At 35.5% G+C, this 17,932-nt stretch overlaps 1 protein-coding gene across 1 annotated transcript in view; it reads right to left on the bottom strand.

The window, feature by feature from the left end:
• Nucleotides 1–2,032: 2,032 nt before the first annotated feature.
• The window catches only part of LOC125645771 (serine-rich adhesin for platelets-like), a 36,291-nt gene continuing 20,391 nt past the window's right edge, over nt 2,033–17,932 (bottom strand). Inside the window, exons 8-17 of the mRNA XM_048871589.2 lie at nt 12,788–12,968; nt 12,464–12,625; nt 12,017–12,160; nt 11,770–11,892; nt 6,404–6,586; nt 6,033–6,223; nt 4,993–5,347; nt 3,881–4,277; nt 3,714–3,754; nt 2,033–3,627 (exon numbers count right to left, since the gene is read on the bottom strand). Of these exons, the coding sequence (XP_048727546.1) occupies nt 3,557–3,627; nt 3,714–3,754; nt 3,881–4,277; nt 4,993–5,347; nt 6,033–6,223; nt 6,404–6,586; nt 11,770–11,892; nt 12,017–12,160; nt 12,464–12,625; nt 12,788–12,968 (1,848 nt within the window). The 3' untranslated portion in view covers nt 2,033–3,556. The remainder of the gene's footprint in view (nt 3,628–3,713; nt 3,755–3,880; nt 4,278–4,992; nt 5,348–6,032; nt 6,224–6,403; nt 6,587–11,769; nt 11,893–12,016; nt 12,161–12,463; nt 12,626–12,787; nt 12,969–17,932) is intronic.

Here is a 17,932-nt window from a genome sequence, read left to right as displayed (position 1 = left end):
TAACTTGGATTAAGCTGTCTATACTATATTACCCGGATGTGTGATCAAGACCTTACCGGAAGTGAATTACTGGAACCCCAGTTGATTGTGATTTCCCTACCAGAGCAGACGTGTTCCACGGACCAGTTCCTAATACGCCGCTGCCCTTGGGAAAAATTGACTCAAGCTATTGACTCGCTGTCTTCTACATCGAGGAACTTACCTTGCTGTATTCACAGACCAAGTGGTGAGTTTAGCTAGATAGCCACGATTTACTAGAATACAATAGTTGGAAACTTTACTATATTGAAGAAAACGGCGTATATACCAAAGTGTAGAGATATAAGTGACGTATAGTCTTTGACTGAAAAATCTGTGCCTCCTTTTGAAGTCTAATGGAATCGTCACGTTAGATTCTGGAAGTAGACTGTTTAAGTATATCTAGGTAATATACTGTGGTAGTATAGCCACTTGGTAAGGGTACAGTTGCAAAAGATAGGCAACTGGTTGAAAGGCAACTGGCTAACAGTAAGACGCCAGGCAAGTGTCGCATAGGCAACTGGTTGAAAGGTAACTGGCTAACAGTAAGACACCAGGCAGGTGTTGCTATTATTGAATGCTTATTGTTAACAGATGCCAGGCAGGCACCGGCTGACTGTATATAGACAGTTGTCACTGGGTAATTGCCATATGGCACCAGGCAGGTGCCATCATTAAAGCACTTAGGTCACTTGATTGAAAGACACCAGGCAGGTGTCGCACTATCTGTATATTTTGCATAATCAAACCTTCAGTAAACTCAGTAATCTGAGCACGGACCTACTGACCGCTAAGGTCCGACACGTTACAAATTTCACCCTTGGGGTTGAAAAAAAGGAGTAAAATACGCGGCAAAGCCTTAAGTTTTACTGCTTTTTTACAACCTTAGGATGGAATTACGTTAAGTCTTATATTCTTTTTTCTCTTATTTGCTTATGATAAAGATTTAAATGTGAGATTTTCTTTGTTGAATAATCTATCAATGGAAAACAACATTAATAGTATGAATGTTCGATACATATTTCGCTTGCACTTCGAGTTTTGCTAATGAAACAATAGCGTCGATGACTGGTAATTCAAGTTTATATTTAAATCATACAATATATGTTAAATCAACTTCATAAATGTTATAATTTTGCCATTCAGTATAAACCAGTCGTCTGCACTCCGAGAGCGATACACATGTAAACATGGCGATGCAGAGACAAGTTTTTCTTGAACTGTATTTAAAGCCGTCATCAAACTAATACTTGAAATATTTATAAAAAAAATAGATTTAGAATACCCCTACAATCTTACCTTTTTCTTCCAAAAACAATAAAGGCCATTTCGGAAACTACCATGAGGTCACACAGTGAACCAATTCGTTCCTATATAGGAAATCGATCGGGTGTATTATTTCTGAGCCGTAGTAGAACAGTAATAAAGTTCTTGTTTTCGTGTGTGTTGCAGGATAACCTTCTTGGTCTCGAAATATTGTTTGAAGGATAAAGGTCTTGACTAACGCCTCGACTTTTATATTTCAAAACAACGTTCCTCGACCTCAGAGGTTATCCTGCAACATATATGAAAACGCGATCATTATTTCTTAAGTAATATATGATACCAGTCGTTTCAGATTTGCTTCAAATTGATATACAAGCAATAAATTGCAACAATGTAAGCAATCCGGTACATTAGACCATCAAGATATATTTCTGATATTTCTATTGAATACTCATAATCTCATTTCAAGAAATGAGGAGGTTGTGAAGTTTAAGTGCCACAACAAATGACATGATCTCGTCCGTTTCTGCGACATTCCAGCTAATTTTGTGGACTGTCTTGTTTAAATTGCTTGTTGTACATTTCTTGAATTTATTTTCAATATTCTGGTCTGCTGTTTATGTATTGGAAGAAATCATTGATTATTCATATGGTTGGGGATTTGCATAGAGTAAGATATTTCGACCGAACTGTCATGATAAGTTTGTATCACACCATCAATAAAAATAGACATGCTTCTCGTGTAAAATAATTTTTAATATACATATATATCTAGTAAGAAGTACTAACTGTCCATAAAGAGTTTATGCTGCATTGTAGAACGCGAAGTCTATTGTATATGGAACAAAAGCTAATTACTTCTGAATTTTCAAGGATATCTTACACGGGTTTATTATGTACCACAAACATGGAACATTGACTGAACTTTAGCGGATCCAACTAACTAATATCCGTTACTTTCATAGGATTGTTAGATTATCATGTAGCTTTCTTCTTTCTTATGTATGTCCAAACACACATTTTAGTGTCATTCTTTGACAAACAGACAAAACAAAAACAAAAGTATAACAGTTTATCATTCATATAATGAATCTAGAGATTGTTTTATGAAAAATAAATGTCTCCCCAGCTCCCCAAATTGGAAGTGCTCCAAATGAAACCTCCTCCCCTTCATATACTGCATGGTATGGAGGAGAAAACATGAGCAGAAATGTAGACATTATGAACTCCAATAAGCCACACTAAGGAGAAGTGTTCACAAACTATTTTACAACCTCCACCCCTCAGATACACTGTAACTTTAAGGACAACAATCGGATCCCACTGTCCCTGCAATATGTACATCTGCAAATGGCATTCAAGTATTGTACAAAATTGAAAGTCTCTCGGATAAGCCAGATAGAAGAAGCGTTCATAAGCAATTTCAGTATCCTCCACCCCTCTTAGATCAACTATAACTTTGAGGAAAATTGGATCCTCCTGTCCCGTCAATATTTACATTTACAAATGGCAATAAAGCAATGTAAAAAGTTTCAAATCTATCTTATAAACCATATAGGAGAACTGTTCACAAGCTATTTTACATCCTCCAACCCTCGTAGATTCACTACAACTTTTAAGAAAAAATTGGATCCTCCTGTCTCGACAATATGCACATCTACAAATGGCAATGAAGCATTGTACAAAGTGTCAAGTCTTTCCGATCAGCCATATAGGATGAGAAGCGTTCACAAGATTTTTTGACAGACAGACGGACGAACGGACGGACAGAAAATATAAAAACAATATGTCTCCTCCTGAAAGAGTGGGGGGATGGGGGGTGGGGGTGGGGGTGACATAATTCACATGCATTTCAACAAAGCTAAAGCAAAATACTACTAATATCGCGTAAATTGTGATTTCATTTTCAAGTTAAAATTAGTACATTAATCAAGATCATTACCGTTCTAATCCAACACTGTTGATGCTAGCACTTTGAAATCACATCTTACAAAGATGCCCCACACTCGTAATTTGACTTATTTGTAAACTTTACTAATATAATTTTAGAAAAAGTAGAAATCTCTGCACAAATGATCTTGGAACGCACAATGACACAACCCAATACTCTGTCATGGTATTTCGTGATATTACATCAATAAGCGATCCCATCTTCTTCATCCTGTTAAAACAACGTTTGGCAACGAAGACGTCGACACTTTTATAAATGTTTTTTTTTCGGGAACAATGGGCGCAACACTTTCTTATTAGTATAATTTCAATCTGTAAGGGTTTAATTAGGAGTAAAACTGTCTGTTATTTTCCATGCATTCCATGTGTGAACAGCAACTGAATTTGAAAATGCTGTAAAATATCAGAGAACAAATTTGAAGATAACAAGGCAAGAGACTCGATAATGATTGAAAAAGGTCGCACATCAGAATACTTACATGACACAGCAGTTGATTCTCTGGAAATAACTTTTCTTTTCCTGAAACAAAAGGAAGGCTTTCTATGTCATCTATTGTTTTAAAAATACACACCTTATGTAGTATTTTATTTGCATTTTGAAAGAATCACCAACTGTTATGAAGTGCAGTAACAAAACAAATCGTACGGTTTCCATTTCCTCGTCCTTCGACACATCCTTTGACAAGACCTTTTGATATTCTGGAAGTTTGTATATCTGGCAATAATATAGGTTATCAAAATCAACAGGCCAAGCAAAACCGCCATACACGTCACAAACCAGGCCACGTTTCGCGTGTCCTCAAAGAAGGTCATATAGCGGTCAGTGGTGGTAGACACGGTGGTAGTTGTGGCAGCTGGAATCACCAGTGTTATTGTGGCTGAATCTGTGAGACCACCACCATCTGTGGCAGTAATGGTGACCGTCAAAGTCGTTCCTAATGAGAATCCCCCCAGACTGGAGGTTACTAAAAGGTCACCGGTGTTAGAAATCCCAAAGTAGTTACCGCCTGTTGATGTCTGGTTTATTGTGTAGGTAATGTCACCTGTAATATACATAATATCGTTACATGCACATTGTACACGGTATCATTGATATGCAGTCCAGTTTTTTATAATATTATCTAGAACCCTACTAATATCCCATGCATGTTTCTATAAATTTGAGTAAGAAAACTATTTAGGTGTGATTTGTAAAAAGAAATAGAATGACTGAGGAACACTGGTACTCATTTTGATAAAACTTGAACTTCACTTTTTGAAAGTTATTGTAACGTTTTTCTGTTGAAAATTTTACAGCCATTTAGTGCTGGCTTACATACCTTTTCGAAATGCTCTTCGGGGAGTAATTAGATAATGTCCACATCAAATACATTATTTTGTATGTACATGTAAATGACGAATCGCATATGTATGTTATTGCCATAACCATAACCCGATTCTGATTTATTAATGTAAAATAGGAGACGGATTTATATAAGTGCTAACACTTGTTTCCGAATCCTGTTAATTTTGCATCTGTTTGTATGTTTCATGTAATGCTTCATTTAATAAATATAGTTTAAACCAAATACATATAAATTCAATAAATGTTTCTAACGAATTGCATTGTCGTAAAATTATATTGGTATACATGTTATTCCCCATGTTTCTGTTATAAATATGAAAAATGACAACCAAGAAAAACTTTCCACATTAGGTGTAAATCTTACGGTTCAGTCGTTTAACTGCAAGATACAATTTGTTTATTTTACGACATACCAAAAGTGTCAATGTCCCCATCCGTGGCGGGAAGACTAGCGATGATCGTACCCACGTCAGCTGTGGAGAAGGCATAGAACGAGTAGGAACTAGCGGTAAATGTGGGAGTGTTATCGTTAATGTTGTCGATGTTGACGTTTAGGATAGCCGTGTCTGTCAGTTCACCATCAGATACCGTCACTGTGCACGTTAATGACGTAGGGTTTCCGGTGTCGACATCATAGTCGGTGCTTAATGTCACCAGTTTCGTTGTAGGATCCATAGTGAGCTGTGGGCAATTTTGAGAGTACGTCTGGGTAGCCCCTGCATCGGGGTCAATCACAGAGAATGGCGGAGTACCAATAGAAGATCCTGCCTATGACATAAAGTCACATAGTTTATTATGAAATATGAAGTCTTAGATGCGTTTTTCTCGGGAAAATGTAAAACATAAGGGAAGAAAAATCAATACTTATGTAGGGTTTAAACTGGTAAAATCAATACTTATGTAGGGTTTAAACTGGTAAAATCAATACTTATGTAGGGTTTAAACTGGTAAAATCAATACTTATGTAGGGCTTAAACTTGTAAAATCAATACTTATGTTGGGTTTAAACTAGTAAAATCAATACTTATGTAGGGTTTAAACTGGTAAAATCAATACTTATGTAGGGCTTAAACTGGTAAAATCAATACTTATGTAGGGTTTAAACTGGTAACATCAATACTTATGTAGGGCTTAAACTGGTAAAATCAATACTTATGTAGGGCTTAAACTGGTAAAATCAATACTTATGTAGGGTTTAAACTGGTAACATCAATACTTATGTAGGGCTTAAACTGGTAAAATCAATACTTATGTAGGGTTTAAACTGGTAAAATCAATACTTATGTAGGGTTTAAACTGGTAAAATCAATACTTATGTAGGGTTTAAACTGGTAAAATCAATACTTATGTAGGGTTTAAACTGGTAACATCAATACTTATGTAGGGTTTAAACTGGTAAAATCAATACTTATGTAGGGTTTAAACTGGTAAAATCAAGTTGAACAAGACGTACTGTGCTTTCATTTCCTGTGATGGTGTAGGTGGAAAGTAAAAACATAGGAGTCTCGTTTTGATTTATGATGGATATTGTAACGGTTCCACTGTCTAAAGCTTGACCATCAGATACATAGGCGATCAACAGAAATGTCGTTGTTCCTATTGTTTCGAAGTCAATGTTTATGGACGATGTTTTAATGGCACCAGCTTTTGAAAACAGAATAATTCAATAAGTTTTCCCTTGTAATTTCTTATTAACATATAGCAAATATGTTTTACTACATACTGCCTTCAATAGTAGTGAATTCGACAAAAGAAAACGAATGACATTACCAATTATTATGGAAATTGGTTGAAAGGAATATCTTGTATTAGAGGATGGCTTACTGTTGGGGTCGATGGTAAAGTAAAGATCTCCACTGGTCGGAGAGGAGGTGGACGTCCATGTGTGCGTGTCAAGAGCATTGGCGTCAGATTTGGTCACCGTGAAAATTGTGGTAGAGGCTGCTGTATTCTCAGGAACATGCACTGTTGTTGGCAGGTTGGTCACCACCGGCGGGGTATTGATATCTTTAATATCAGAGATGAAATGTAACTAACTCCAGATTTCTTAAGCATTTGATTGAGAAACTACAGGGGGCATGTAAACATAAACATAGAAGTTTGCATTGTAAGACCTGAGAATGGGTAGTTAGGGGTCATGTGAATTACATGTAATAACTATTTAAAAGACGGATAATTTTATCACGAACTGAATTTGAATTACTGAGAACAACTTAGTGACACGATGAAATGGCATGTCATGTGAGTTGGTACTATTTTCACACTACAACCATACTATGTCATGTTAATGTGCGAAACGTTCTCACAAGGATGTTAAACCGCAATTATTCCATCTTGATAAGTGAAGTAGCTATAAACTATATTAAATGAAAATCCTCATACAAAGGACTATATGATGGCAGCCTTTCTAAGTCCTAGGATACTCAAAATCTTAAACCTTGAAAGTAAGACTAAATCAATTTTATATTTCATAAATAAAGAGTCGGATAATTTGACTTTGAAACTTATAATCATTTGGAGATCACAACATCCACAGTGACACAGTTTTTGATTTTAATTAATTTAGTTCATAAATTAATTTTTGTACACATTTCTTTAAATTAAAGGCCTGAAGGGCCTGGGAGTCGACTCGCACTTCATTGTCAACAGGAATAGGTGGTCTTGAAGGAGCAAGATAGTAGTAATCAAGGATGACGAACATTGTGTGTGTGAGTTCGCATATGCACGTTTCTTTTAGCAGGATTTATACTTTAATGTATCATGCCTGTGTAAAGTGACTAAATTTGACTAAGTCATGACCACTGCTATCTAAATTACATGTACATATATAGAGTCAATGCTAACTGATGATTGTGCTAAACAGTCCATGATGTACAAATACTAAGAATTGGACGAAAATCATTATGTAGTCATATAGTACTTAATATTACAACAGAAAGCCCTCAAATAAGCACTACAGTGGTTGTAAGAAGATATCATCCAACAAAAAAGTTTAGCGAATCAATTATTTGAGCTTAAACTTTAGTCAATGTTACAATTACTATGCAGTTGACATATGTAAGAAACATCGCTGTTTTTACTGTACTGACTCTCCGTGCATATTTTGAGAGTTTATTCAGCGAATAGTCATAAAATGCTACTATCAAAACAATAAAGAAAACAAGAAATGTTTGTCAAACAATACAAACATACGATACCACCACCACCACCCCCCACCCCCACCACCACCACCCACCCCCAACGTGGTGCAGAATTGAAAAGGGTTATACACATGCATCATTTAATTGATACTAGTACCAAACCAATTCAAGTCATTATGTTGAGTGGACAATATATTCCTATGTCCAGAATGGACTGACCCTTGGCCTTTGAGCATGTGCCCTAAAATAAATAGGAGTCATCTACTCCATAGGATGTACCAGTGTACCAAGTTTGGTTTCAATCAAGCTACTGATTCTTGAAATATCGGAGACAATATATTACTATGTCCAGTTTGACCCTTGATCTTTAACCATGTGACCTAAAAATCAATATAGGTCATTTACTTTTTAAGATGTACCAGTGTTCCAAGTTTGATGTCCGTCAACCAAAGGGTTCTCGAGATATTGAGTGGATAGTATATTCCTATGTCCATTTTGACCCTTGACTTTTAACCATGTGACCTTAGAATTATCAGGGGTCATCTACTTCTTAGAATGTACCAGTGTACCAAGTTTGATGTCTGTCAAACAAAGGGTCCTCAAGATATTGAACGGATAGTATATGTCCAGAGTGGACTGACTCTTCACCTTTTGACCTAAATATCAATAGGGATCCTCTTCTACTCATAACCAACCAATATTTGAAATATCATAACGAGTGAATGGTTCCCAAGATATTGAGCGAACCTGTGGTCTGCCGACCGACAAATGCAAAGCAAGCCCCCACCCCCCTTTTTTCTTCTTTGAAAGGGGGCATACATGTAAATAATTGTTTACAGAATCTCATATACAGTCACATGAATTTAGATATATGGCTGAAATGGGTTTCCGTACTTAGGAAAAAACGTAAATACTATTACAATGACATAAATGGGCTTCCATATTCAATAAAATTACAATCGAAATAATGCATTATGCTTATTAATTTATACTCGTATTTAGCCAAATATAATACACACTTTTTTATTTTTTTTATGAGAAGGGACACATACCACTAAAGGTTTTTGACTCATTTTGTTTTAGTCAATGCAATGTGCACTTAATTTTTTGCCGCGTTGTTTACCTATCTAAAAGCGTAAAATTGTTTTAAAAATTATCTTACACCCTGTAACTAATTATTATGAAATAGCGAATTAAATTTTTTATCATCGTACAATTTTTAAAACTGCCATGATATTATGATACCGTGACTAGCACATGTTTTGTCGTCCTTTGTCACTTGATTTTGTCAGATTTCTGCAAAATTGCACGTTTTTCATGGGTCTGGGAATATGCGATTACTTTTGAGTTTTAACTTTTCTTTTGCAGTAAACGATTGATGTACTTACCCATGTAAATGCGACGAAATTTTAGAGGGTTATGTTTGAATTCTTCACTTAGTACCAATCAAATTACTGGCATGGATTATTGATGTGTTTATAATTACAGAGGGGGTCGTTATATCACACCTTGATACGTCATTTTTCGAAGCTGGGGTGATGTTTTGATTACAAAACATTGTACGCTCGCATCGGCTATTTAATTGATATGAACTTTAAACAAAGAAAATATCGAGTCTGTTAAACTTTATTGCTACAAACTCTCGTGCTTTGCTGAAATTAACATTATTTTCCCAAAAATACTGCTATGTAGTGTGTATAAGGACAAGATTGCAGTTTTCTTCAAAAACAAAGCTACACTATATATACAAATTCTAGTGCATGCTTTTTTGAGAACCTGCATTATTTCCACAAAGATTTCTCGTGAAGTCAAACAGTGTTAAATGCGATTGTACACACGAACAATGGTATTTCCACAATTTACAGGCCTCAAAAGGGGATGCGTATTAAATATATTCGGCAAAATACGGTAAATGTGATAATATCTATATCTGATTGTAGTCTGAAATCGAAAACATAACAAACTGAACGTGCGTTCCTCGTCCCACCCCGCTAGATTCCCACAGAAATGGACTTTTGCGAGAACGACTGACTTTCACAGTCAACGGCTGACTTGGACATTTAAATCTGCGTATGGTATGAAAGCACAATATCGTTAAATTTATGTAATATCGACTTGTTAACATTTATACAGGGAACTTCTACTGCCTCGCTATTGAGCTAGATTGGGGGGGGGGGGGTTTCTCTTGATCACGCAAAAGCAAAGGCGGACGTTTTCAAACCACTGCACGTTACAAAATTGTGGCAGGGTAGTGACTGATGTTTGGTGGGAGACCTGCTTGAGATAGAGTATCTCTGGGACCATGTGTCCATGTACGGAGTCTAACCCGGATCCCCACGGGAGCGGGGGTGCAGGAGGAATATGTGGCGATATTAGGTCACATAGACTTTACTGTTCCAAAAACAGTTCGAGTATGGAAATGAACCGGGACAACTCGGTACTCTTTGGACAACTAACATTTCTGTACAATGCATAGGTTCTTTACTTATTCATGTATGTAAAACTTATACGGTACCAATTTTGATGCACCAGATGCGCATGTACAGATATGTCACGAAAAGGTTTCCGTATTTTATGCTTGTGTCAAAGTCAGCCGTTGACTGTAAAAGTCAGCCCTTCTCGAAAAAGTTCAGTAGTCACCTGGTTTAGGCTTTGACACACTTTCGAAGAGGCCTCGACGGGGAGTATGATCGGTCGTAATAGACCAATTCCATTTTTAAATAGTTACTATACTTTTCCAACCTAAGAAAGCGAGATATTACTTTCTTTACTATAAAATATTTACTTACAAGTTATTTGTTTCATGTTTATGAATCTATTTTTGTAGTTGATATATTTATACACACGTACGTCGCATGTTTAATGTACAATTGTCTGTGACACTTATTGACTTAATTTGCTTACATCATGTATTCATGCGCACTATGTTTAGTTTCTTTAAACGTATTGAGGGGACTCATTTAAATTACATTGTTATAAGAATGTCAACATACATGTATGATATGTCTTCAAAACCTAATGAAGCTGTTGAAAAAAGCAAATGAAAATTTTTTTGAAGATCTTTGTGCGCGGGATTTATTTGCTGTCCGTGTAAGAATAAACAGAAAGTTTGTGAGCCGCGATAAATCCGCACACCGTTGACAGCAAGGAGCATCTCGCTTTGCGAACCGACTCAAAAACCGTAGAGCACAGCTTGGGACAATCTACTTTATCTGTTTCAAAGAAAGATAAAGCTATGATATAGATACGAAGCTTGTCCAAACATGCTCAATGTTCAAAGAAATATTGCGAGAAAATTGCAATTTCATGTCTGCAAGATGGTCATGTTTCTACGACATTTTGATCGAATTGAGAAATTCAAATGCACAATATTCTTGCACAATATACAATTAAGTTTGAAATAAAAGTCGGAAAAATGATTTTATTGGACAAATCAAGCCCTCCCTTATCATATCTAATTCTTTTATAGTTCAAATGCTTCATTAATAATAATGTAGAAATGTTGTTTTTTAATTTTCAAAAATACTAGGAGGTTATGATGTTGATGCTTTTCACAACAGAATGTTATGTAAAGCACAACTGGTTGCAATATACTCTTAAGTTTCTAGAGAAAAAAAACACGATTGTTTTCAAGGTTATTACATATAAGTATCAATCATTGAAAAAAATATTTTGTCAAACGGTCTTAATGTCTAAAACCATATGTATAATGTACAATAAAGTAATAGACAGCAAAGGCTGAAAAAAAGTATATAATAAGCAAGGATAATCTATGTTCCAATAGTTAAAAAGGCATATCATAAATATGTCGAAATCTGCAAGTTTGTGGTAATAAAGTCTAACTTGGGTCTCAAACTGAATCTGGAAAAAAACCCCGCATTTATGACTACGTGAAATCTTGATTTCGTTGTTGAGGAATGATTTAGCAGATTAAATAATTACAAAACAACAGAATTACTTGAATAAAATGTTTTATCAATATTGCAAGCTGGATTACATTTGACGATTGAATTAAAACAAACGAAATACATGTTGTATGTGCATTGATACCTGTGATTTTGACGGTCAAGCTTCGTGGTCCTACCAATGTATGCCCATCATAAACGTAGATGTACATGTCGTACGCTGTGTCATTGAGTCCTGCCAGGGCTTTGTCCACCAGAATGGCTCCGGCTACAAAAATAGAAGAAGTAGTTACGGCTCCTATGCCTCCGTATATCCTATAAAATACGCATCACATTAATGAATTAAATGTATGTTTAAAGTACATTAGTTGAAGTAAATGAAAAGTAATCACAATCATAGATCTTGAATGGACACGTGGCAGGAGTACACGTCATGTTGTAGAACAGCTGGTCGTTTTCCTGATCTGTTGACGTCACAGTAAACACTATTGTACCAATGGAGGTTCCCGAGGATGTTATGTCTACAGAATTGGCCGCTATAATAGCATTGAAATGAATTACAAACATTGACATGCTAAAATTTTAGGATTTCGGGTATAAATTCATTTTCAACCAATGTGTATGTACATATCCTCTCTGGAGATCCATTTCCATATTCATTTTCCGTTTTTAGTCAACAAATCACTACTTTCGAAAATTTCTTCAAGACATCAGAACATGTGACTTCTACTTAGAAAATGCATCGAGCTACTTTCGTTTCGTAAAAGGTGACATAAAAGACAAACATGTTCCTTTTCTTTAATATTTCTTAAGAATACATTAATTGATATATAACGTACTTGATGGCAGGTTTGTGATGACAGGTGGCTGGTTGCGGAGAACATAAATGGTGAAGTTCCCATTGGTCGTCTCCTTGGTGTCAGTACAATTTACATTGGCAGTATACGTTTTGTCGGTATCGTAGTCCAGTCCAGCGCCCGCCCGTAAACTGATGGCGTAATCTGAACAGACATTTAACACACACAATGCATCGTATTTCGATATAGAGAATGGACCATACAAACAAATCCATATAGCACTGACTAAAATAGGTATTTCACACATTATATCTTCTGTATCAAAGATTAGATTACATTGTTTTAGTTGATATACAAAATGTTTACTCGATGTTCCTGCTGCGTATCTTATATATAACGCTGTCAGGGTAGGCGTGACACTGGAAATGGTACACGTGACCGTGTCGTCCAATGACGCATCAGTAACATTGAGGACAATTAGCTGTGTCTCCACGCTCACATCCTCGCTGACTTCTACTGAGGCTGGTAGGTTGTTTATCACTGGAGGCTGAAAAGACAAGTCATATACTGTCTATGTCCATTTACGAAAACTAACTGGACACATAAACGGCAAACTAATTCTCAACATTATGACAAATGCGATGACTTTAGATTCTCCATCATCAACTTTCCATATTTATGTAGCAATATTTCATTATCACAGACACATGTTGTTTGTAACCTTCCACTGATTCGATGCATTAAACAAATGCTGTGTGTGATGAATTTTTGAATTAAGACAGTCCACTGAAAGGTGAAGATAACGAACAGTGATCAATCTCATATCTCCTATAAGCATTACGAAATATATATACAAAATAGGTAATTGGACAAAGAGTCCTGGACACACCAGAGGTGGGATCAGGTGCCTAGGAGGAGTAAACATCCCTGTCGACCGGTCACACCCACCGTGAGCCCTATATCCTGATCACGTATACGGAGTTGTCCGTAGTCAAACTCAGTGTGCCAAGCACGGTTTAACAATCGGTATAAAACACGTCAGACAGCATTTGACCCAATGATAGGTTGTATTTGCAAACTAGATCGTTATAACAACCATATAATTTGCGAAATACTGACTTTAATCGAGACTGTTGAAGTCCCTGTACCATCAACTTGTTTGTCGGTAGCTTACCTCGATTTAAAAACTGACCATACGCAGAACAAGCTATTGCGTATCGAATCAGTTAAGAGATATAAACTCTATATACAGGTGATAAGGGAATATTGCTACATGAATATGGGAAGTTGACGATGAAGAAGTTGAAATAATCCCGTTTGTCATACAGCTGAGTTGTCAGTTTTCCGTTAATGTCTACTTTCAATAAAATATCTAAGTATGAAACAGAAGTGGAAGACTCTGTGGTGTCTTTTATTTTGAGCTCACGGGGATATATCGAATTGACATATGAATAAAATTTATTATTGTTAATAGACAAAACGTCGTCGATATATCTAAACGTCGAACTGAAGGCCACAGCAAGAGATTTTTGCTTCTCACGTAGAACTTTTTGAATAAATTCTGCTTCTTATGAATATAAAAACAGGTCAGGTAACAAAGGAGCACAATTCGTGCCCATGGAATTCAAATAGACTGTTGGAAGACCTGATCACCAAATTGTATTTCAACTTCAGAGTACTTGCACTTATCAGAGTGGTGTTTAACAAAGTAATTTTTTGGATGACTGGTCACTAGATATGAATATTTGCGTTTTCCATTTGTGTTGAAGAAGCAACTGTCTATGATGCCAAAACGTCTAGTATTTAAATTATCGTAAGGAATGGTCGTGTAAAGTGTTGAAAAGTCATACGTTTTGATGTTATTGATTTGGAAAAGTTTTGTGATTTCAAGGTTACTAAAAGTACTTTAGAATTTTTTAGAATCCACATTTGATTAAGACCACTTCTGGCATATGTAGTCGCATAGTAAGTTTGAAGTTTCTCCTTCACAGCTGTTAATATTTTCGTGAGGAGCAAAGATAAAAGCTTGGTAGAGCACTAGCTGGATCCAGCAATGTATCTTCCTTTGTAAGGGTTTTGATGTAGTTTAGGAACCCAGTATAGGTACGGTAACTCATATTCATTCGACCCATTGACTGGGATATTAAATGTGTCTAAAACTGAAGCATGGTTTTGAAGAATTTTATCTTTTGGAGTTGGAGTATAAGTACGATTACCAAAAGTGGAATTAATGCCAAGTTCGTTTAAAATACAATTGTAATAATAAGCCTTACAAACAAAGACAATGTCGTTACAAGCTTTGTCAGCTAGAACCAAAACATATTCCTCATCTAACCTATCTAATTCTTTTATCACTTTTGGTTAACTAAATGCAGAAGGATAGATGGTAGGTACTTTGGTTTTAATATGTCTAATGCGGGATTTTGATATTCTTCTCATGCTTTTAACCCATTCTGACAATGTATCAAGTTCTTCTTTTTCATATTTAGCCCATCGTCTGAAATAATCTTCGATAGAATTTATATTATATATGAAGTTCTGTCACCAATTGAAAGACCGAGGTTCTCTGTATTTAGGACCTTTTAGAATAAGTAATTTGAGGTTCTTATTTTCAACTATATCAACATCACCAGTAATGACATGTCCAGCTGGACTATAGTTGAAAGAAGATGAAGAACAAGAACAAGTAGGTGGATTAAGTATAAGATGGTCTATATCTAGGCACTGGAAATTTTGTTTATAATTAAAAAGTTTGGATGCAACAGTAGACGTATATTTGTAGGAAATACAGAGTGTAGACTTACACTTGAAATAAGTTGGAATACACAACTGAACCCTTTTATGACGAAGAATGTTGCTTATGTTGACGACATGTATTCCTTTGTTTGTAAATTTGAGCTTAAAGCTGACATGAATTAATACATACGTACACAATTCTCATCTTATCCGCCATATTTCTTTCAGGTAGCCTAATTCAATCTATCCATATCCATTTTTGGCACACTGTTTTTCCCTATAATAGTTCTAAAACTTCATTGTTATTTCGGATTTCAAATATTTCGGTTGAGCATTACTGAAGAGACATTATTTGTCGAAATGCGCATCTTGTGCATCAAAATTGGTACCGTATAAGTTTTACATATACCCTAAATGTGATTGTCACATCTTAGTGATTTTCTAGCTGGACTCTGCCAGTGCACATCTCCAATAGTAATGTATAGGGAATGAGAAATGAGTAAAATCATCTACGAAAACACCAGACATTGCTTAAAATTACAAACTATATTTTGTATATTAGTGAAACATTCTGAAAAGTTAGATAATGTAGAAAAAAATGCCCCCAAAAAAGCTTTTCTTGCATACTTGCAAGTGCATGCAAGTATTTGCAGATTATTATGAAATAAATGCAAACAAATCATTTGCCAATTACATACTTATACAATGGAATGAACAAAGAACATGAAATATATATTTTGCAAAATACAGGTGCATGTGTATGATATGTAATGCACATGCAATACTCGCCAACAAAATGCATTAAATGCGGACTTCTATTCAACTGGTACCAGAGATGTGCACTTACCAAAAATGTTAGATTCTCTTTATTCTGATAAATCCACGCTCAACAAATGATAAATTCAATTTATATCTCCTCAGAACTATACAACACATTGTCACTGCGACACACTTTACCCGTGCTAATCTGGGGGTCTTCAATCAGGGGAGATATCAGAGTCGAAGTTTTTTCCTGTATTGAATGCTTGACTGATTAGGGGTTTTGCAGTTTATAGAAATCAGAAATCTGATTATGCACGTACATAAACTGTACACTGAACATCTGGCTGGATATATTGCGTGCACAATTCAAAATTTACCGATAATTATATACAAACGTAGATACATAAATAAAGGAATTATGATCAGAAATATACTTCTCGGTGAAAATACGTGAATTACATTAGCAATCCAAAATAAACAGTTGATTACACAAATATATATGTACAGTATAAGGGAATATATAGACGAAAATAAAGTACAACTTCCAAAATTCGTTGTCTCTTTGAGAATCACATAAGTACAGTCACTTTGCATGTAGGTCATTGACTGAACGAGAGAGAGAGAGAGAGAGAGAGAGAGAGAGAGAGTCCTTCGATGTTCAATATCATTTCGCAGAAGAAAAGAAAATTCATCACTGATGCACGTGTAAGCTTGCAAGCATTAAAAAGTTCAGCTATTTTAAATGTGATTGACAATATATTGGAAAGGTATAGTAGTTGTATAGGTTATTATAACTGAATTGAATGCAAATGCGGTTTATTTTCCTTTTACTTTCATCCTGGACTCATTAGGGGAAAAACCAGAACTATGCAGCTTTGTTTTTATTGATATCTAAATTAATATATGAATCTGGATATGAATTATGTAATGTTTTTCGTGACCATATATATATTGATACCACTAATGAAAAAAGGAAAATCTGTATACCCTTGCTTTATGCATTATAGTATACTGACATTATATTATATCAAGTAAAACCTCAACACGAAGTTTACTGATTGATGAATACTTATATCTTATCGAATACACCGACGTACATTGGTATTCTTATTTTCAGTATATATCTGCTGGTGGACTGTTAGTCCCCGAGGGTCTCTACAGCCCAGTAGCTAAGTACTTCGTTACTAGCTTGAAAATACGGAGGTACATTTAATTGCTGCGATAAAATTTAGAAATTCAATTCAAAATTAAGGATTATCTCCCTCATGCATAGCTCTTATCCTTGGACGAATTTGGCTCTAGTTTTTTAACACTCTGGTTTGCCTTTTAGCTCCTACAAGTTTATTGTAACTTCAATTTTCCACGGCTTGAGCATCACTGAAGAGATTTTATTTGTCGAAATGCACATCTGGTGCATCAGAATTGGTACCGTATAAGTTTTACATTATGACCCCTGGGTCGAGGCCTCTGCCGGTGGACTGTTATTCCCCGAGGGTCTCTACACCCCAGTAGTTAAGTACTTCGTTACTAGCTTGAAAATACGGAGGTACATTTAATTGCTGCGATAAAATTTAGAAATTCATTTCAAAATTAAGGATTATCTCCCCCATGCATAGCTCTTATCCTTGGACGAATTTGGCTCTAGTTTTTTGGCACTCTAGTTTTCCTTTTAGCTCCTACAAGTTTATTGTTTCTTCGATTTTCCAAAATTTTGGCTTGAGCATCACTGAAGAAAAATTATTTATCAAAATGCCCATCTGGTGCATCAAAATTGGTACCGTATAAGTTTTACATCCATTAAACCAGATGTACGAAATGAAAATATTTATGAATAAATTATACTCAAGCCTGACAATAATCATTATGACATGTTACATAAACGTTAAATTTTTCTGAATACATAGATTTATATATATTCGTGGATGAAGTTCCTACGCTTAAAATAATCTGGGTCTTTTTGCATTTAGTTTTGAGATTTGGTTTACACCATTCCTTATACTGCGTTAATGAAGG

The sequence above is a fragment of the Ostrea edulis genome, chromosome 6 (genome assembly GCF_947568905.1).
Source record: "Ostrea edulis chromosome 6, xbOstEdul1.1, whole genome shotgun sequence".
Classification (NCBI taxonomy): Eukaryota; Metazoa; Mollusca; class Bivalvia; order Ostreida; family Ostreidae; genus Ostrea; species Ostrea edulis.
The sequence above is the reverse complement of the archived record's forward strand: the minus strand, read 5'-3'. Positions and strand labels throughout refer to the sequence as shown.